Source organism: Condylura cristata, unplaced genomic scaffold, assembly GCF_000260355.1.
Source record: "Condylura cristata isolate star-nosed mole 26May11 unplaced genomic scaffold, ConCri1.0 scaffold00019, whole genome shotgun sequence".
Taxonomy (NCBI): domain Eukaryota; kingdom Metazoa; phylum Chordata; class Mammalia; order Eulipotyphla; family Talpidae; genus Condylura; species Condylura cristata.
The window spans coordinates 41,558,770-41,579,217 of record NW_004567120.1 but is presented as its reverse complement, the minus strand read 5'-3'; the positions used below and the strand labels follow the sequence as shown (position 1 = coordinate 41,579,217).

Below are 20,448 nucleotides of genomic sequence, written 5' to 3'. Positions count from 1 at the left end.
AAGAGATGGGCGAGCATAGCAGAGGGAGCTTGCAGCGAGGCAAGGAGCAGGCGGAAGTGCCTGCACGCAGCCAGGGGTCATGCTGCGCCTCACGCAGGATGTCGACCTCCTCCCTGTGGACCTGTGTCCCAGCAGGAAAGGGAGTCATGACATCGGCTGCAGCATGGCCAAGCAGTGAAGTCCAGGGAGCTCAAGGATCACAGATCTCACCACGCTGAGGCCCAGAACGGGGCGCAGATATGGGAGGAACCCCTCGCAACTGCGCGGCTTGTCGCGTGTTCATTGTGGCAGCCGCACGAGGGAGGCAGGCCTTGCATACTGAGGATTGCCTTTGTGTTCCAAGGTAAGAAGCTGATCTCCAGGCCGATGGCGTGTACTAGAACGCTCACTCCACACACAGGAGACTGGGGTCACCTGGAGCACCCTAGGGTCGGAGCGTCCAGCCTCTACACGCAGCCTGTGGGTGGACAAGCCGAGTCCACGTGCTGTTGTGAAATGAACTTTGGGTGTTTGACTGAATTGTGGCCCAGATGAGCCGTTTCCCATCTTTTCACCTCAGTTTCTCTTTTTTAGAAATGGGGTCGAAAGTGTGCTTAAGTTGCCTAGGCTGCAGAAGTATTTATTCCACAAAGAAAGCAATTACTGACACCCCCTGCTGTGTGCCAAGAGAAAAAGAGGGAGGAGAGTGTTAACAGGGCAGAGGCCCTAGACGGGCTTGTGCTGTGGACTATGGCCTTGGCTGCCTCTGAAGCAGCTTATCTGTGACTGGGGGGGGGGGGGGGGGGGCGGGGGGGGACACAACAGACAGGTGTGTGGCATGAGCCCCGCCTTCTTCATGGAAGGACATCAGGAGATGGGGTCTTCCCAGGACACGACCACACCAGGGGCCTGCTCAGCCTACACAGCTCCTCCCACAAGAGAAATCTTTTGCCAAAACACTGAGGCTACAGTCACAATCATGAACAGTCCTGTGCAGTAAAACATGCAAATACCAGTGACCCAGTGTTTTATTAGAAGATGATTAAAGAAAAAAATGAGGTGCTAGAAAGCAAGTATTTGGCTGGATGGACAGTCTCCTTTCGAAGAGCTGCGCGTTGGGGTAGGAAGTAGGTGCCTGTAAAATAAGGTACAAAGAAGAGAACAATGGAAAATACTAGTTGACAGAGACAGCCTTGCTGGGGTTGAGAAGGTGCAGACAGGCCTGGCATTTAGGGGTTGGCAAAATGGATGGCCGAGTTTCTGGTCTGGCAGAAGACCACGGGGGTCCCAGTCATCCGGGTTTGGCTTGTTGACCTGCCAGCACCATGGGGGGGGGGGGGCTAGAGCGTTATTTTGACAGAGCTAAGGACTACAGCATTTAGTCAGGGTGCGCTTGGCTTCTGGCACTGGGGAACGCGCCAGGCCTGTAGGGTGCTATCCAAAGGATCCTGGAAGATTTGCCGTCTGAGGAAGATCTGAAGGGGCTCTGTTGCACACGTAAAAGGAAAGGGGAAGATCGTGGGCAGAGCAGACACACGTGGCAGTTTGGTTGAATCACAGGATTTGCAGTGAGCTGCAGAGGGGCGTGTGGGCGTCACACACGGGCTGGAGACAGTGGGTTCCTGGGTCTCCCGGGGGTCGCTGGTGGGTCTTCGCTGGTGGAAGCGCCTCTGCCCCTACTGGCCTTGGCTGGGGATGATTCCATACCCTTCCTGTGTGCGCTATGTCCTGGATCCTGCCCTGTGATTACAGAAACAGGCTGTCTGGCCCTCAGCCACTCCTGAGGTGTTTTTTTTCCCCCTCAGGTTTTAGAGATACTGTTCCTCAGAGTGCACACCAGACTGTTCTACTTGTGAAAGGTCTTGCAACCCTTCAGAATCTCAGCGGCGCCTTCCTGCACCCCCCGCCCCCAGCTGCACGTCCTCCATCACATTTAGAGCTTTGTTCACGAAGGTAGTTTGTTCAGGAGCTTTTCTCTAGAAATGGTTTTCTTACTTTATGCCCCCACTTAAAAAAAATGTTGTCTATGCAAACACATAACAATTGACTGCTTTCCTGAGGGACAGTTGTTAAAAAGCCAGTGGTTTATTTTCATTTGCAGCGGGGTAATTTGAGGAGCAGGGAGCTGGAGATGGGGGGCCGGGACAGCCCAGGTAGGGAGGCTGCAGCCGGGAGGCAGAGGCAAAGGCGGGAGAAAGCGTGTGCCTTATCCAGACTTGAGGCCCACAGCTTCATTTCCAGAAGGATCGCTTTCCCTGGCCCAAAGGCCGCTGGGCACTGAGGACGAAGACATGGCAGCATTGTTCTCACTGGGCTACCAGAAAGTTCTGAAAATGCACAGCACTGTATCACAAGTGTGGGCGCTGTGTTAAAGAGGAGGTAACAGTGGCAAGAGTATAGTGAGAGTACTCTGGTAAATGTGTTCATTTTGAAAACGCTGTTAGAGGTGCCCAGTGGGCACCAGATAAAGGCACCAAGTGGCCACCCCACACGTGTCTCTGTGCCAAAGGTGCCTTGCTGAGCACCGACAACACTGAGTGAACATCTTACGCAGCCACCTTGTGCCATTTTCCCCTGACCTCAGGACCCTCCCCTTGCGGATGCTGGTGCCTGCACCGCACAGCTCCCACGGGCAGTGTCTGTACTGGGGAGCAGGAGGATGTGGAGACGGGCTGGGAAGTGTGGCCGCCGCACCTTCCCGGTGGCCTCCGCACCTTCCCGGTGGCCTCCGCCGGTCTCCAGGCCCCGCCGCCTACCTGGGTCAGAGGCTTCTAGAGCCAGCATATTCACCCCGCCAGCAGGCGCCCCCAATGCCCTGCCCTGGTGGGCAAGCAGCCTGTGCCCACACCCACTGGGGGCGTCCCATTACGCCCTGCCTTCCGGGGCTCGTGGGCAGACTATGGGGTCCCATTCCCAGGGCGCTTTGGCTGCTTGTGGACGCAGCCTAGAGGGCAGCTCACTCCCCACACGTGACTCCCTGTCGCTGGGGCAGGACGAGGCTTTGCTCTAGCATCGCTGTGGAGGTGGCTGTCTGCCCCCACAGCTTGGTGCCTTCTGCTGCAGGAGCCGCCGGGCAGGGGCGGAGAGGTCCTGGTGGGAACGAGGCAGCAGGCCCTGAGGCCGGGGCATCCGGGCTCGCGAAGTTCGCGGTCTCAGGACAGCTGCCGCTCCTCTCTGCTCTGTGGCTAGGTGCCTGGCCAGACAGGCCAGCTCCGGGCCTCGTCAGAAGTTGGTACCTTGTGCATCTTGCTCTGCTGATGATTTGTGTGGTTGTACTCGCCATGTGCCAGGACGGCTGGGTAGACATGAAGTAATGTCCCCCGGGCATTACGACAGGCAGTGTCTCGGGAGCGCTCACAGAAGTGTAGACAAGGGACACAATTTGTATACTAAGCCATCATGGAACCTTTTAATCTGCAAGAAGCAGATTTCTTGGTGAGACACATTTCTCTTGTGTCAAACTCTTTCAGCCACGACCATCCCTTTGTGCCCTGGGAATAAAGGCAGGGTTGGCAAGGCGCTGCTCGGTGCTTTGAGGATTGCGCCTTTGCGACATGTGGGCGATTTTATAGATTCTGAGGATTTGTCCGCACTTCAGGCCACGCTGGCGTCTGATTCCAACCTTGCTGTCTAGGTGGGGTGACTGAAGAGAAGAGGGTATATGCTGGAGGGCGCGGACTTGCTTTGTGGGTGTCTTGTGCCCCATGTGACTCGCTCAGCCGCGCCTGAGAGCTGCCCACTGGAGCGCTGCGTGTCCAGCACTGTCGCTGTGGGGAACGCTGGCCAGGGCCCTGGGAGGGTCGTGCAGGGCTGGGTCTGCTACAAGCACAGGGGCAGAGTGGCTAGAAGGGTCAGCAGAGCCAGACTCTCGCGAGCGCTGCACCTCAGTCCTGTGTAACCGCCCGCGTGGAGCATGAAAGGCTCTTACGTAGGCCAAGAAAGTTCAGGCTACAAAGCTATCCGAGGGGCAGCCTTGAAGTAGAATTTCAGACAGACTGACGCAAGGTGGTGAGTTTGGGGCACAACGAATCGCTCCCCACACCTGTCCGTTTTGGGGCCCATAGCCTCCCTGACACGGCCCCGTTTCATGGAGCATGTGCTCTTCAGGCTCGGCGTCCGAGGTTTCTCAAGGCTCCCAGTGCCTTCGTGACGTTTCTGCCCTTGCTGGCTGGGGCTGTGCGTGCACGTGTGCGCCCCAGCCGCACCGCAGAGCTGTGGCCATCGCTGCGGGCCGCCCTCCGCGCCCGTTCATTAGGGGACAGCGATGGCCTCCACGCCACTGCTATCCAGCGCAGTTGTTAGATGGGTTGCCTCCCACGCTAGCCTGCTGGGATTACTTCAGAGATGATTACAGGGCTCTGCAGTAGGCCTGGTGTTTCCAGGCCTCCATGAGTAGGAGAGCGAAGGGTGATCAGCCTGGGCCGGGCGCGCTTGCTGCGGGAAGAGGCTGCTTGAGGCAGCCCAAACTTCGCATAGACGTGCACCTACTTTGGTGTTTAATGCCGTGGTGTCTGGCTTGCGTTCACGTGCCCGTCTGCTTCCGCCAGGCTCACCATCCACGCCGAGTGCCCCATGCACCTGGAGGACTTCCCCATGGATGTGCACGCCTGCCCGCTCAAGTTTGGAAGCTGTAAGTATCTTCTCCCTTTCGGGTAGTCTCATCCCTCCCAAGAGAGACTCGGGGTGGCCTGTGCTTTCCTCAGCCCATTTGTGAGGCTCGGGCCTTTCGTTGGATACAGGAGAGGGCCAGGGAGGACCTGAGGAACACTAGCTGACCAGGAGGACAGGACTTGGCATTTGAAAGACCCAAAGAATTACGTGTGACACATCTGCTCCATCACTGTCACATGTTACAGATTGGCTTCTGCACGCCAGCCTACCCTACCAGAGTACGGCCCCGTGCATAAGAACACAGCCCTCCCGCGCTGTGCTTCCTTGATAGAGTGATGGTGAGACATGAAATCAGCCTTCCATAGAGCAGTCAAGTGTAACGCTCGCGCACTCCGACAAGATGGAGGACGCACATCACTGCAGGTGGGGGGAGGGGCAGCCACTGACATGGGTGATGCCCGCCGGACCCTTTAGAAAAGCGACACTAGGCCAGAAATTTTAAAGAGGCCAAGGGGTTCACAGTGCAGCTGAGGGGTCACGTCCAGGTGGCGTCCAGCCAGAGGTGAGACTCCAAGTCAGAGAACATCAGAGAGGCCAGGAGGGGCTTGCCCCGGGAGCTCGGTCATCGAGGGTCCCACACGGCACTCAAGGGCTTTCTATTTTATTTATTCTCAGGAAGATGGGGAGTGATTGGAGTATTTGGAAGAAAATAATTACATTATCTGACTTGTGTTTAAAAGAATCTTTATACAAGTTTTGTGAAGCATGCCAGAATGAGCAAAATGGCACTGAGTTCATTTAAGAGGTTGTGGCAATAGTTCAGGTGAAGAACAGTAGCTGCGCTTGCAGTGATAGTGGTCGCTGAGGATGGTGAGGAGCCCCTTGATTCTGGGTGGCCGTGAAGGGTGACCCAAAGCGTCCGCCAGGGAATGAGGTGCAGCAGATTAGGCAGAGAGGAAGCACGAGACTGGACGTTTGTCTGAGGTGGGCAGTTCTCGCGCTCTGGTCAGAGTTGTTGTGGGCAATTTGTGCTTCATGAATGGTAAGAAAACCTACAACTATAGAAGCAACAAGGATGGACGAAAGAAATTCTGGAAAGTGGGCAGAAGCTCCACAGCTTAATCTGTACTCTGCGACTTCTCCCCTCCTGGTGGTATTTACACATTGTTCCGTGGATGGCAACTTAGAATTCAACTCTGGCCCCAGGTATAGCGCTGCTGGGTGCTGGGGGTGGAGAGAAAGCAATAGTTTGATGACACAGAGCTAACATGATGAAAGCAGAGATCGAGATCTCAAACTCTTAGCTCATACTGCTCCCAATGCAACGGCTGCATTTTGCATTGCGCAGACCATAAAGCTAAAACCAAATACAAGAGTCTTTGAAAAGTAGAGCTTGCTTTCCTGCAGTCTCCCAGTGCTACTTAAAAAAGTGACATGCTAGCCTCCCAATCTAAACCCCAGAGAAGATGTGCCCTAGTTAGAAGGGAGCAGCAGAGACACATCAGAGTTAACCTAAGTAATTCAGGGCAGTCTCGTGGGTTTCTGGGGGCAGTGCCCCATGCTGCATGCCTAGCGAAGGAAGCAACGAAGCCTCTCGGCTGTGACCCACTATCATCAGAAACATCTACAGATTATTATACAATGTCTGAAATTTAATAAAACCTCATGAGGTAGGCCAGTAGACAGGGCCACAGAACTTGAAAACAAGGTTTAAAAATTAAAACCCCACCGTATGGAAACAGACCCCTAGGTGGTCCAGATAGCACAGTTTGTAGGTGAGCACTTTCAAAGCATTTCTGGTGAGATGGGGAACAAGACAAGGATATGACTTTCAGCACTAATGTTCAACATAATACTGGGACACTCAGCCCCATCACTTAGGCAACGGAAAGATGTAGAAGGGATCCGGGCTGGAAAAGCGGGAAACTGGCACTGTCTGCAGAGTGTTTACACCCAGAGAATCCAAAAGGCTGAACAGCGAGAAGTCACAGCCAGATGCTCTGACGCGGCAGGATACGAAAATCAGTACACGAAGGTTCTATATGCAGGCAATGAATTAAAAGAAAGAAAATTTAAAAAGAAATCCCATTTACAGTCACTCCAAAAACAATGAAATACCTGGGAGGAAACTTAATCAAGGAGGCGAAGGGCCTCATCATCGATAAATGGTATCGAGTGAAAAATTCACAAAGTTGGTAACCAGCAGCATGATAATTACAAAGAAAACACCGATACTCAAGTTTATACAGAAATAACTGAAATAACCACCACACTCTGGCAGAGGATAACAAGATGGGGAATTTACAATCAGATTAAATCAGGGCCAGATACTAAGTTCTGTTTGGAAGCTTGAAAGCCATCGATACTTTAAATCTGTAGGTGGTGTGACTGCAAAGACAGACAGAGACTACGAACCCAAAGTTCAAAACCACACCGGTGGGGGCTTGCAGACAGCACGGGTGAGAAGGATGGAGACCTTGACATTTCTCTCTCATCACACACAAAACTAAATTCCAGGTGGATTTCAGATGGCAACAACAGAGCCTTTAGAAGAATATCCAAGAATATTTTCATGATCCCGGAATAGCATGACTAATCACCAAGGTACTACAGGAGGGCTCAGTATCATTATAAATAAGGATTCTTTTGATCAAAAGATGGGTAAAAAGGCAAGCCACAGTGTGGGCAGAAATATTTTCATGCACATGACAAATGGCTCAAACCCATGATTATTGAGATCCCTTGCAATGGTCAGAAACCTTAGAGCGGACAGACACCCACGTGCTGGGCAGGCCTTCCAGACGAGGGCTTCGCAGACACACACATGCAGCAATCAGTTATACGCGCCAGTAGGAAAGTCATCATGAAGGTGCAGAGGCTGCCATTCGTAACCACTGGGACGACTAAAATGAGAACACCAACATACCACGTGCTAGTTGGATATGGAGCGTAAGTCTCTCGTGTACCATTACTAGGAATGTGAATTTGTACAAAGGCTCTGGGAAGTTGGTGCAATCTACTGGGGCTGAACACACATTTCATTTAACCTGGCATCTCTTACTGAAAGCGCGTCCAAACACACACAAGCATTTCTGCACACTGAAGTGCATATGCTGAATATTTCTGCATACTTGAGTGCAAAGCCAGTGTTAGCAGCACCTAGCCACAACGACCCCAGTGCCCAGCAGAATAGATTAAGCATCTGCGGCATAGCCACACAGTGGCATGCCAAGTGGCAGTGACTACTAGGGATATTATCCTCAGCAACAGGATGGTAAGGTTGAGCTGTAATGCCAAGCAGACGCTGGGCATGGTGAGTGCCGCACACAGGGCACACTCACAGCACACAGGGCAGGCAAAGGCAATCCTTAGTATTAGGAGACTGGGCTATTTTACCTATCACTGCTACCGGTAGGATTTCCATCCCTGCATATTAAATTATGAAATTCAGGAGCAAGAGGTCGATTGTCAGGAATTTTATAAATGTTAATAATAAAACACTTCCAGCACTCTTCATACTCAATCATCATGGATACCCAACTTTTGTAATACACAGGGCCAGTATAGATAGAAGGCCAGTGTATACAGAAGATACTGAAACACTGGAATAAAACAGAACATCTTATTGGATAGTATTTGAAGAACAACATTTGGTGAGCTCAGTGGCACTACACAGACTCAAGAGTCAAAATTGCCAGTTGAAGGATTTCTTTTGCCTCTCAAACTTGTTATTTCTTGAGCACCCACTTGCAGGGTTTATATATCCTATACTGTGCATGTAGAATTAGCATATATAATTTGCAAACTTGGCTCACCATTCGCAGCATACAGGGTCACAAACATGTAATAAACACAATCATAGCAACAGAAACACCTGGGAGTTTTAAAACTTTTGACTCAGTGAGCCAGCATTTTCTGCTCTTTTCACTTAAAATTACTTCAAATCTGTAATGTCTTTGCACATATGGTGAGTTTTAATTCCTGCAGAAGAATTTATTTTTTCCATAGTACCAGTGAACGATGAAGAAACTTAAGAGAGTGTGTTGTCCTGAAAACGAAATAAAGTACATCAAGTAGGAGCGCGTGATTGGAAGTGGGCAGTTAAAGTTACTTTAAAGAAGTTCGTGAACTAAAAGCAGTTCTGGAATGGTGGGATGAGAACCTTCGATGCCCACTGCTCCAGAGAAACAATGGGAGCATTTTCAGAAATGGTCAGAGTCTTCTTTCTGCAAACGCTAAGCAGAGGTTCCCAGCCTCCCGAGGCGCGTGACCCACCACAGCACGACTGGTTCTCAGTAAGAGCCTTGGTGAGATCGGGGAGTCCGGTTTCTAGCCCCTTTTCATTCTGAAGAAGCCTGAAGATTTTGTAATGACAAAAGGGTCCTTGAGGAAGATAGAAAGATCATAGAGCTCTATGCGCCTGATTTACTAAACACTGAAATACCTGTGGCAATCGGATGGAACTGAAAGGGAAAATCTATAGTTCAACACAGTAACAGTGAAGGCCTCGATGCTCCACTTTCGAAAGAAAGCTGGTCAAGTCAACATAGAAGATGGAACACTACTGCCCAGACACAACGTGCCCAGCAAACAGCAGAATACACATTAGTCTCAAGTGCAGCTGGAACGGAAACAGAGGAAGAAATTCAATGGCTAAAAGCATGAGAGAGTGCGCCTGACCACTGACCTCCCAGAAGCAGGCAGGGTTACACAGAAATGCTGTGAGCAGCTGTGTGTCAGCACATTGCATGGCCGATCGCAAGGGAAATTTCCCAGAAATGCACACGCCACTCATATTAAGGGGGAAATAGAAATGTTTATTGGCCCTATAACAAGAGATTAAATGGTAATTTAATAACTCCTCACAAAGAAAAGCACAGGCCCAGAATTCACCCTTTGCAGGCTAGCAAACAGTTACAGAGGAAATAACCTTCACAGCAGCTGGGAAAGATGTAGAAGAGGAGGTAACCACACTTCTTACACAGGTCCTCCGACTCTGCTGCCAGAACCAAAGATCACAAGGAAAGAAAGCCTCAGGCAAATGTCCTTTCTGGGTATAGACCCAGAAACCTTCAGCGGAATATTAGCAAACTCAACGAAGCAGCTGAGAAAGGGAGTCTGTCTTTAAGCGGGATTGAGCCCAGAATAGGCGACTGAACACACAAAATCCAGTCAGTGCAACACACCACACTGCTGTCAAAGAGACTGAGCCGTTGTCACCGCGGGCCCACTGCCCTCGCCCTGGCGCTCGCTCCTGGCTCGCACGTCCGTGCTAGAATGCACTAAGCGTTTCACTCGAATATTCAGGGTGTCTGCTCGAGAGATCCTACAAGAAACACCTTTTTGTCAGGGGTGGAAAACATCCTCCACCCCCTCCCCTTTCCTTGAACAGAGACCTATCTGGTCGTTCGGCGTCTAACTCTGGCAGTAGCGGACAGAACGGGGAACATCTCTTCATTGCAGTGTTTTCAACAGAGGGAGTCACAGCCCCCTGGACAGCAATGATTTTCGCTGCTTCATGGAACTCCAAGGCTGGGCAGCCCCGGGGCAGCGCGGCCAGGGCCAGGTGAGAGCGCCTTCAGAAACCGCTGCTCACCTCGTGGAAGCAGGGTTAGGTGACGGTGCGAGAGGGGCGTGAGCAGAGGGCTTGCCTTCTTTCTTGGTGACAGTAGTTTAAAGACCTGTAATTCCAGCTGGGAGTTGTAGACACCCCAGAGGTTTTTCAGACAAGTTCATAAAAGAGCAGAGCAATCCCTGCAACTTTTAAGTGATTTGTCCAGATTTAAAACTGGCGAGGGTCCCATCAAATCCACATCTGTTCATTTCTTGATGAGGTCAGAGTACCTGACCACATCAGGCAGCCACCTGGGTCTGAGCAGTGGCTGTCCCTTGAGATGGGCACGTGCTTGCCCATTCCCAAAATGTCCATCACTTTCCACACTCTCCCTGAAGAGTCCAGTGTCAGCTGCTGTCACGCCGCCCACTTGCACTGGTTTCACATGTAGAAGCGTCAGCAGCGCTGGACTCAGGAAACTACATACTCTTGTTCCGTGAACTCTGACACTTCTAAACAATGAGCCGAGAGGACTATTTCCTTACGGAAATGAAGACTGCGCCTTTAGCCTGCATACAAAGCTGCCTTTTGTTGAAAAGGAAACATCAACTAGCAGCAATAGGCAGTCTGCTCTAAAGAACTATAGCAGATATAAGTGTGCCTTGAATATCTTAATAAGCATATCTTAATCAGTCTGCTCTAAAAGCAGACTGAAGGTGTAGCGGCTTTGGCGGCTGCAGATGCTAGCGGCTGTGCTGAAATGTAGTGGCGCGTGGGACAAGAAACCTTGCCGGGCCTCAGAGTGTCTCACAGACGCCGGTGTGTAAGGCCTCCTAACCACTGCAGAAAGTATGCGGACGAGCAGTCTTTTTGTCTGTGTGTTGAAGACATGACTGAGGTCACACGATGTGCATTATGTGGAGAAGTTCCGTTTCTTGCGGCAGTTTTTCTCAGCTCACGAGAGCACAGGTGTAAAATATACCACGACTGTAATGAAAATGTTGGTGTGATGAAGACCTTCTTGGCCATTGCAAGCACGTCAGGACATGGTTTACTTGGAAATACGCGGGAGTCCTAAGAAGTGGAGCATAAGCAGCTCACTCAGGACTGGTGCTGATGTCAGACTGTTGTGAAATGGACGTTCTGGCCTGCAAAGTTCTGTAGACAAGTCGTCGGCAGACTCACTAAGGGCTGTTTGCTTTGCCAAGAAGATACCAGCGGAGCCTAGTTTGGACCTGAACAGCTGCCACCGTCACTGGCTTGAGCGCAGCAGCCCAGAGCCTGGCTGGCTGGGTGCTCGGCTGCCCTTTGCGAGAGCGGGTGTCTCCGGTGGTGCCAGGTGCTCACCCAAACAGAAGTCCCCTGTGCAGCCATCAGGCCTGGGGGCAGGCGACGCTCTGAGCTTCCTTTAAGCCACCGTTTTCCTTTTCTTCAACCTGAGCCCACAGCACAGCACGCACTAAATTCTCTGCTTGATACTGGATTCCAGAGGCCAGAGCGGACACGCATGGCTGGGACAGAGGGCAGGGGCAGGGAGGCGGCTTTCTGGGCAGCAGATCACAATGTAATTAGTTTCAAAAGACATTTGAACTCCACCCATTATTACTATTTTTATTTCTGGGAATTTTCATTTTTAAATTTAAATGTTATCCGCAATGTTTGTCTCTAACCTTATCTCGTGTGCTCACCTCATCATCATTAAAGAACAGTTTGTGACACTTCTGGCCATTTATTTTTCTTACAACACGCCTGGTGTGTTCATTTGGGATGCCTCTGGCGCTGCTGTCGCCTCTGATGTGGCATCAATAATCTGTGAGACCCTATACCGGGTCTCGTTCCCCAAGAGGAGGGAGAGTTCCCCAGTTTGTCCTTAGTCCAGGAGACATTCAGGGGAGACCCCTGTGGGTTCATTCCTGTGCCCCCAGCACACACAGGGTGAGAGCTGTCCGCATCCTGTGGACAGCAGGAGACCGCAGCTGTGCGGGGTGTTGTTCCTTAGGGCCCTGCAGAGTGAGTGTCAAGGGTGCCTACTGTCCTTTGCCTTCAACTTCCTTCTCGCCCTGTTTATGCTGCAGATGCCTACACAACAGCCGAAGTGGTTTATTCTTGGACTCTCGGGAAGAACAAATCTGTGGAAGTGGCACAGGATGGTTCTCGCCTGAATCAGTACGACCTGCTGGGCCATGTGGTGGGCACAGAAATAATCCGCTCTAGCACAGGTAATTCTTCCAGCATCACCTCTCAGCCACTCCGCTCTGTGCAGAGTCCTCCGCGCGGGGCAGCCCGAGTCTGTGCAGACTGTGCGCAGCGGCGATGGGGTCGGGGGGCGCCGGATGGGTGTCGGGGCTCCGACTCTGCGGTGTGGGCCCCCGGGGCCGGCTCACTGACGGGGAGGCGGGATTAGACCGGACATCCCCTCAGTGCCTCTGGCCCCACGGGTCAGCAGGGCTGGATGCGGGGCCAAGGGTGAGTCTTCCTGGGCTCCCGAGTTGAGGCGGGCCAGCGCCTGGTGCGTCTGGTCGGTCCAGTGGTGTCCCCTGTCGCCCCGCGCTTTGCATGGCCTTGGGAGCCTATCTGTGAGCCACCTTGCAGGCCAGGCTACAGAGCGCTGCCCGACAGCTCCCCACCCGCAGCGTGTGCATGGGGGCCGGAGGTGGGGGCGGGGAGAAGGGGGGCATCCGCCTGCGCTTTCTGTGGCAATCCTCGCTGGCGGCAAGTCTCGCCCAGGCGCTGGCCCCGCCCCTGCCAGCCCTGGCAGAATGTGGACCGCGGGAGCCGGACTCCGTGCGGCCGTTTGTGAGGAGCAGGGAGGCCTCTGGCACGGGTGGCCTCGCCTCTGCCCACGCGCCTTGGAAGCGAGCACACGCAGGGGCTCGGTGCAGGTGATTGAATTTACACCAGAAACGCGCGTGAGAGCCCCGCGGACCCTGTCTGGCGGCAGCGCGGCAGGTTTCTTCGTCGTTTCCACGTTGCCCTGGGCGCTGGCTGGTGACCGTCGGGGGTGGCAGGGCACCGAGGGGCCGCGGAAGCGCCTCTGCAGAAGGCCAAGCGCGCCCATGGCACCGGGCCCGCCTGCAGGTGCGGCTGAGGGAAGAGCACTTGCCGCCTCACCCCTACGCCCGCTCAGTCTGCTGCGGCCGCGGCGCGGTGGAAGGCGGCGGGTGCTGACAGTGCCCCTCTGTGCTCGCTCTGTCGTTTCATCTTCCGCCCCTGCCTTCCCGTCCCCTCGCATCCCCCGCGGTGCTTGGAGCTGTTCCTCAGTGGTGTGGCCAGGTCTTCAAGGGTCCACCCGCCGGCGAGCCTGGCTTGGTGGGCAGGCGATGTTCAGGCGGAGCTCGCGCGCAGCCGGTAAGGCTCCACTCTGGTGACACAAGGCCACCTCCTGGCGCGGCCCCCCGTAATTTCGCTGCCCAGTGTCCACCTGTGTCTCCCTGGGACGCACCGCTGCCCAGCTCTAGTTCATTTCCTGTTTGGGTCTCACAGCTGCTGGGCCAGCTGCCGTGATCGCGTTCACCTTTCTCAGCGCCTTTTCCTCGCTTCCTGATTTCAGTGGCGGCCTGCTGCTGTACAGGTGTCTACCCGGCCTGCAGAGCCGGCCGGCTGCTGGCGAGCCCCTGGGGCTTTTGCTTTCCTGGGAAGCTGTTGCTCTCCCCTTGGGTCCTGGCCCATGCCCCTCCCGGAGTACAATTCTGCTGGGAAGTTTCTTGCGTTCAGCAACTCTGGAACGCACATTTTCTGTAGGGGAAAAAGGAACTAAGAGCTTTTGTGGCGTTTCCTTTGCATGAGGAAAGCTGTTTTTTTTTTTTTTCCTGCCTCTGCTTTTAAGATTCTGTCTTTAACCGGCAGCATTTTAATTTTAATGGGCCTTGGTACGGCCGCTTTGGGGTCCTGGCACTCGAACTCTCTGGACCTCCTGCACTTGAATGTCTAAGCTTTTCCCCAGACCGGGGAAGCTTTCAATCATCAGTTCCTCACCTCATTTTGTTGGCGCTTTCTCTTGCCCTTCTGGGAGCCCTCCCTGTGCTTATGACGCATCTTGATGCTGTCCAGGCGTCTGTGGGAACACGGTTTTCTGGGTCCCTCCCTTCCCTGGGCCTCGGTGTGCTCTGTGCAGGGGGGCTGCTCACAGCCCCTGGCCGCGCTGCCGCCGCAGCTCTGAGTCTGCAAGGTCCGCGGGTTCTGGGTCAGAGGACGCTGTGTTGAATGCCGGTGGCTGCCCCGCGCCGGCTGCCGCCTGTGCGCCCCCTTCTCCCCAGCCTTAACCTGAGAGCCCTTGTGCTGTGCATGTCCAGTAGTTGGATCTCGCTGCAGCAAACTAGCTGCGATGTAAGTGTCTGGTTATTTTTATTCTTCTGATTTACTTTACGTAAGTCCCTCCTTCCATTTTGTTGGAAACAGCCACTCTCCATCTTTCCTTTCGGCTGGCTGGCACTCGGCTGTGCCACTGTGTCGGCAGCGATCTCGTGGGGGTCGCCACAGGCTCAGTAAGACAGAGGGACAGCTCCATGACAACAGCCCTGCCGTCCGCATGTGCAGGGGCCGGCCCCTAGTTTGTCAGGCAGGCAGACCCCATGAGGGTGGTCATCGGGGTGTCTCTGTCTAAGACTGGGGTGCTTGCCGACCGGTGTCACCACACCGGATCCTTTCCGTGCCGCTCTGGTTCTCCTGGGCTGCTTTCTCACGGGCCCTAAGTGTCAGGAACCCAGGGTCTCTCCTGTAGTCCCACCTTTGCCACCCCCGGATGTGAACGGTTGGGCCTCTGGCGGGGTTTCTCCCTCAGTCCCAGTCTAGGAGGAGGGTTCCCTCTCCTGCCTCTCGATGCTGCTGCCTTTTTACTCTTTTGTGCTCAGAAATTGTTTATCTAGCTCTCGGGTTACTTTTGAGTAAATAATCCATATTTATTTGTGGATTTGTTGTGTCCATGGGCAAAAGTAAATTTAGATTCACTATTGAACTGTGTGCGTAAATTGTAACATATTCAGTTACCTCCCTGGGGTGGGCTCATAGGAAGTTCTTGCCGTACTGTGCAGCGGGGAATAGCTACAGGATATACTATGGCGTGGACAGAGCAAGCGCAGGAACCTGAGCTGCCTGGGGATATATATTGGTACGGGGTAACCACGGCTACTTGAAGTGGAAGTGAGATGGCTGTTCTGGAGGGAGCTCTGGCTATGTGCCCGCTGGCACCCTCCCACGGAGTGCCCATTTGTCAGTAAATAGGACCTTGCGCGTAGGCACATTGCTTCCACTAACACCAAGCTATGGGCATTCATTCCTGAATTTTGCTAATGCTCATCTATGTGGGGGTCCAGCTTATTATGAGCAGAAAGTTGGGCCATGGAAAGACCTGCAGTTCCTGGGTGGTCTGCTTTATGTGAGTGGTTTTCTGGCTGGACACTGTCCGTTGTCTGTATGAGGTAATTTGAAGCAGAGAGTTCCAGCTTGTGGGTTGCAGATTCAAACGTGTGTTAAATAAGTTAATTAAATTCCTTCACAATCTGTGGCTAGTGGTTAACAAGATTTTCTATTTCAACTCTGACTCCCTCTGTCCTCATTTGGTAAATGTTTGTGCATCCAAATCACTCTTAGAAAATTAATGCAAAGTCTTATTTCTCCATCTTTCTTTGGCCACCTGGCAATAAACAGCAAATGTAAGAGACAGACAAGTCAGAGGCAGAGGAAAGTTCAGGAGGGGAGATAAATTAGAAACAGATGGACAGATGGAAAAATACTCCATTTGAATTTAAGAAAATCTATGCACTGGCAAAGCATAATGAATTATTTGGCCGAGGTAGCATAGAAGCTCTTTTGTGTCTTTTACAGCCCTGGCAACTAGCAGATTGTGAACGTGTTTTACATTGTATTCACAAATATTTCACACTTAACCTGATGGAACTTAACAGGCTAGAGCGAACAGCAGGGGAAACTGCCCAAGCCACTTAACGGGTCGTTCTTCTTAATAAGGCGCAGATGGAGCCAGCCGGTGGGGGTGCGGAAGGGGAGAGAGCGGGTGCATTTTACACAAATATGTTCAGTTCTGTGAAGCACTCATTTGCTAAACTTCTGTATTTCGGAGCCACACATTAGAATTTATTTGTGAATAAATATGCACTATGTTTTACGTTGTACCCTAGACTATGTCACCCACCACACAGCTGGTGCTTAACAAGCTGAGACACAGGAAGGGAACTGGATGGGGAACTTGGGAAACATCTTCCCGTCTGATCAGAGCTTCAGTTCTCACTCTGGCAGAGAAGAGGCTGGGAAGGGAAGGGAAGGAAGAGCCCGTGTTCGTTCGAGAAGCTGTGTCACACGCGCAAGGCCATCTACGACCTGCGTTCTGCAGGTGCAGCTCATTGTGGCTTTTGCATCGCGCTTCCCCATGACGCGTGCCGAGGGCGCCCTTCCTGCTCCCGCGGCGTCTTTCCTTTTTGAGTTGTGGGCTTCCGTATGTATGTAGGTCGTATGTAGGTCGGCTGCGACCTCTTTCAGATGCATGCTTTGCAAGTGTTTGGGCCCATCTGCAGGCTGCCTGTTTGGCTGATGGTTCTCTGCTCCGCGAAAGGCTGTTACCTGGATGCACTTCCACGTCTTTGCCCGTGGCAGCCGGCGCTTTTGGTGTCACAACTCGGCACCAAAGCCAGCGTCAAGATGTTTGTGATGCTGTGGAGGCTGTCTGTAAGCGTCCGAGTATTTGTGCTGCCTTCAGTTTAGTTTAGCAATGTGCTGCTGTTTTCTGTATGCGCATCTTTCACCAGCTTGAGTATTTTACTGATGCTATCAGTATTTATAATCATCTTTTTGAACGTGTATAAATGGGGCTGTTTTCTTTCTTTCTGTTTTAGAAAATATGTTGGCAGTATCTAGAAGTGCCAGTGTTTTCTGTGTGCTGGCTTTGTAGACCGAAGCCCTGCTGAACTTGAACTTATTTTTAGTGGCCTTTTTAAGGCTATCTATGACGCCATCTGCAAGCAGCTCTGTTTGGGGGTTACTATGTCCCTAATATATGCCTACTTGCTCTTTCTGGGACTCCCAGGCCTGTATCAGTTTTTGCCCATTCAGTGTGACTTCAGCTGTGGGCTGGGAATACGCTGCATTTATTGTGTTGTGCTACATTCTTTACACGACAATGACCGAGCTCTGTACCGAAGCAGGACGTTGTTTTGTCCACTGCTGTCCTGTAGTGCTCACCGTGTGACATCCTGTCCTCCAGCCTATTGTTGACTTGAGCCCTCCCTGCATTCCAGACCAAGCTCAAAGAGCAGCTGAACCCCGCGGCCCCGCGTTTGTTGCGAGTGTTCGCACCTGTGCTCTTTGGCGATCCTGGCCTGTCACCCCCTGGTCCCCACTTGGTTTAGGTGTCAGGGTGATGCTAGCCTTCTAAAACGAGTTTGGGGGTGTCCTCTTTTCAGTTTTCTGGGCTAGTTTAAGGAGGCTCGGCGGGCGCCCATTCTTCAGGCAGGATTCACGCCTCACGTTGTCCCCTTATCCAGGGTTGTTGTTCCTTCGCTGGGAGCTGTGTTGTCAGTGAGCCCGTCCCTGTCCGAGACAGCCACCTGGTCAGGCTGTTCCTCACGAGGTGCTGGATCACAGTCTGCTGTCCAGAGCGGGCCCAGGAGCTCTGTGGGAGGTGGGACTAGCTGTTGCTTTGCATGTTAGGGTGGCCCTTAGGTGTTACTTCCCAGGTGATGTGGGGGAGACCTGGCAGTGACCCTTCTGACAGGTGTCCAGGCGGATGGATTTTGAACCCCTGCACTCACCATTCCGGTGGCTGTAGGAGGCAGGGCGTCCTGCCCCGCACAGCTCACCTGTCGGCTGGGCTGCAGGCCATGCTCTGAGTTGGCTAGACTCTAATCAGTCCTGGCAGCTGGCAGGGGTCAGGTGCCTGGCCAGACCTCCGTGCACTCGTGGCTACAAGCTGCAACCCCTGAGCCAGATGTCCCCAAGTGCCAATTCCTCTGGGGTTGCCCGTGAGGGGGAGTGGATTTGCAGGGGAGTCCTGGGAAGCTCAATGTTCTCCAGCATCTGGGGAAAACATACCCAGAGCTGATCTTCTAGGGCAGGGAGGATCATGGCAAAGAGGAATGTTTCTCTCGCCTTTCTCAAGTGATCATTCTGCTTGTGATGCTTCAGCCTTAGTCTCTGGCTCAGATTCTTTACCCAGCTGGCGTTGTCTGTAGATAATATGCATTTTTGTGGTGGGATAGAGAGCCAGGAAACTCGTTTCACCATCACGTGGATGTTGATTGCTGAGTTTTCAGAGTAGACAGCAAGATAGAAATTGGAGAAAAAGCTAGACAGGGAGAAGATTGAAGACAATATATTCAGTTATTTATAACACATGGTTGATTTGGTAAGTTTTTGACAAGTTAACTCGCTTGGCTTTCTAGACTACAGATTATAGCTAGTTGATGATATTTACTGTATTTTATGTTAGATATTTCCCATTAAATATATTATCCAATACAATAAATAAGAATTAGGGGTGTTAGAGTAAGATAGGGAAGCAGGAAAACTAGCTAATTCAAGCCCAACACTATCATTACAAATAACCCCCAGTGTCGCCTCGTGGAGAGGGCCGGGCGGGAAGGACAGAAGTGAAAAACTGAGAAGCAAGGTTCCGTCGTTGTGAGTAGCTCATGTGTGAGCTTGCTGGGGGGTCTGCAACCCATCCATGTGGGTTTAGTACCAAGGGAGGTGGGCAGGAAGCGGCCTCCTTGGGGGGACCTGCCAGAAGCAAATGCAGGCGAGGGGGGCGGGGAGCGAGGGGTCTCAACTGAAGGGAGTAGTGGCGCAGGCAGCGTGGGCCTTCGGGGACCCCGAGGGGTTGGGGCTCTACTCTGAGACACAGAAAGCCAGCGGTGTCTCGGGCAAAGTCAAGACAGAACGTGACTTAGAGCTGCCAAGACTGCCCCAGGGGGCCGAGACCCCTCGACGGGCTGGGATGGCTTAGCGCATGGTGGTGGGAGGCGGCGACCGCCACCAAGGCGCAGCACTCACCTGTCTGGTGGCTGAGGGCACGTCCTGGCGCTCCCAGAGGCCCCAACACAACTTGCTTTGGGTGTGAGGGTAGGAGCTGCGCGGACGGAACCGGGGCCCACCTTGGTCCCCCAGTGCTTATCCAGGCGCATCCACCTGCTCTCTCTCTCCAGGGGAATACGTCGTCATGACAACCCACTTCCACCTGAAGCGGAAAATTGGCTACTTCGTGATCCAGACCTACTTGCCGTGCATCATGACTGTCATCCTGTCACAGGTGTCTTTTTGGCTCAACAGAGAGTCTGTCCCCGCCCGCACGGTCTTCGGTGAGTGCTGCGGGTAGGTGGGAGGACTATGGGCCTTGTGCGGGACATGCAGAGGGGAGGGGAGGCCGCCACCCAGCCCGGGCCTGTCTTGCCCGCAGTTCTCAGCAAGGAAGCACAGGCGCAGAGCCAGGACAAGGTGGCTGCAGGCTGGCAACCGGCCTTCTCGCCGCTGACTTACCTTTGTGGCATGGGTGTCTGCTGTTTTTCCTCTAGCTTCTTTTGAAAGTATGAATCATCTGAAAGCGCCACCGACTTTGAAGGCTTCTGCAGTATAGTTTAACTTTCCCGGTGCCTAAGGAGAGATTTAAAACATATAAAACTCGATCTGCCGTCTTTGCGGCCCGAGGTCAGGGCTGGGAGGCACACACCTAGACGTGCTAGGCCCCACACAGGCGGGCAGTGGAAAGACAGGTGCCAGCGGGAGAGCCACTGGGTGCAGGCTGGGCCACCACAGCTGTCCTTTGGTCGGTGACAGCTCGTGACTTCCAGTGAAGGCAACTTCTACCGACAAGGACAGGGTAGGTTGCAGGTGCCCAAGTTTGGAAATATAACAGACTTGATCCCCTGAAAAATCTTCCTCTTCAAAATATTAGAAAGCACTCTTTTTAAGATCCGGGCTTATACCAAATTAAAGGAAATATTCAAGGGCCCAACTGGTAAAAGGAAAGAGATGTGATGCCATCGCGAGATGTGCATGGATGACCGGTTCTGGTGAACGACACAGGCGACTTTGGGCCTGTGTTAAAGGCACAGACAGGGCCTTTAAAAAATTAGCCACACCCTCGCCCCTGGAACCTGTGAACATTACCCTGAACCGCTAAAGGGGCTTCGCATGTGTGGACTAAGTACATTAAGCGTCCAGAGACAGGAAGGGGGCCTGGAGGGCCTGAATGCCAGCACCTCTGCCCCTGGAAAGGGAGCAGCGCAGCTGACAGCGACATGATGAAGAAAAAGGAGTGATTGGAAGGTCCGTGTGTGGCCAGGAACGGGAGAAAGGGG

At 52.9% G+C, this 20,448-nt stretch overlaps 1 protein-coding gene across 3 annotated transcripts in view; it reads left to right on the top strand.

Moving 5' to 3' along the window:
- The window catches only part of GABRA3 (gamma-aminobutyric acid (GABA) A receptor, alpha 3), a 119,986-nt gene that overhangs the window by 84,613 nt on the left and 14,925 nt on the right, over window positions 1-20,448 (top strand). For all 3 annotated transcript variants that reach the window (XM_004685869.2, XM_012727289.1, XM_012727290.1), the window contains 3 exons: window positions 4,527-4,609; window positions 12,220-12,363; window positions 19,297-19,449. In XM_004685869.2, coding sequence (XP_004685926.1) covers window positions 4,527-4,609; window positions 12,220-12,363; window positions 19,297-19,449 — 380 coding nt within the window. The remainder of the gene's footprint in view (window positions 1-4,526; window positions 4,610-12,219; window positions 12,364-19,296; window positions 19,450-20,448) is intronic.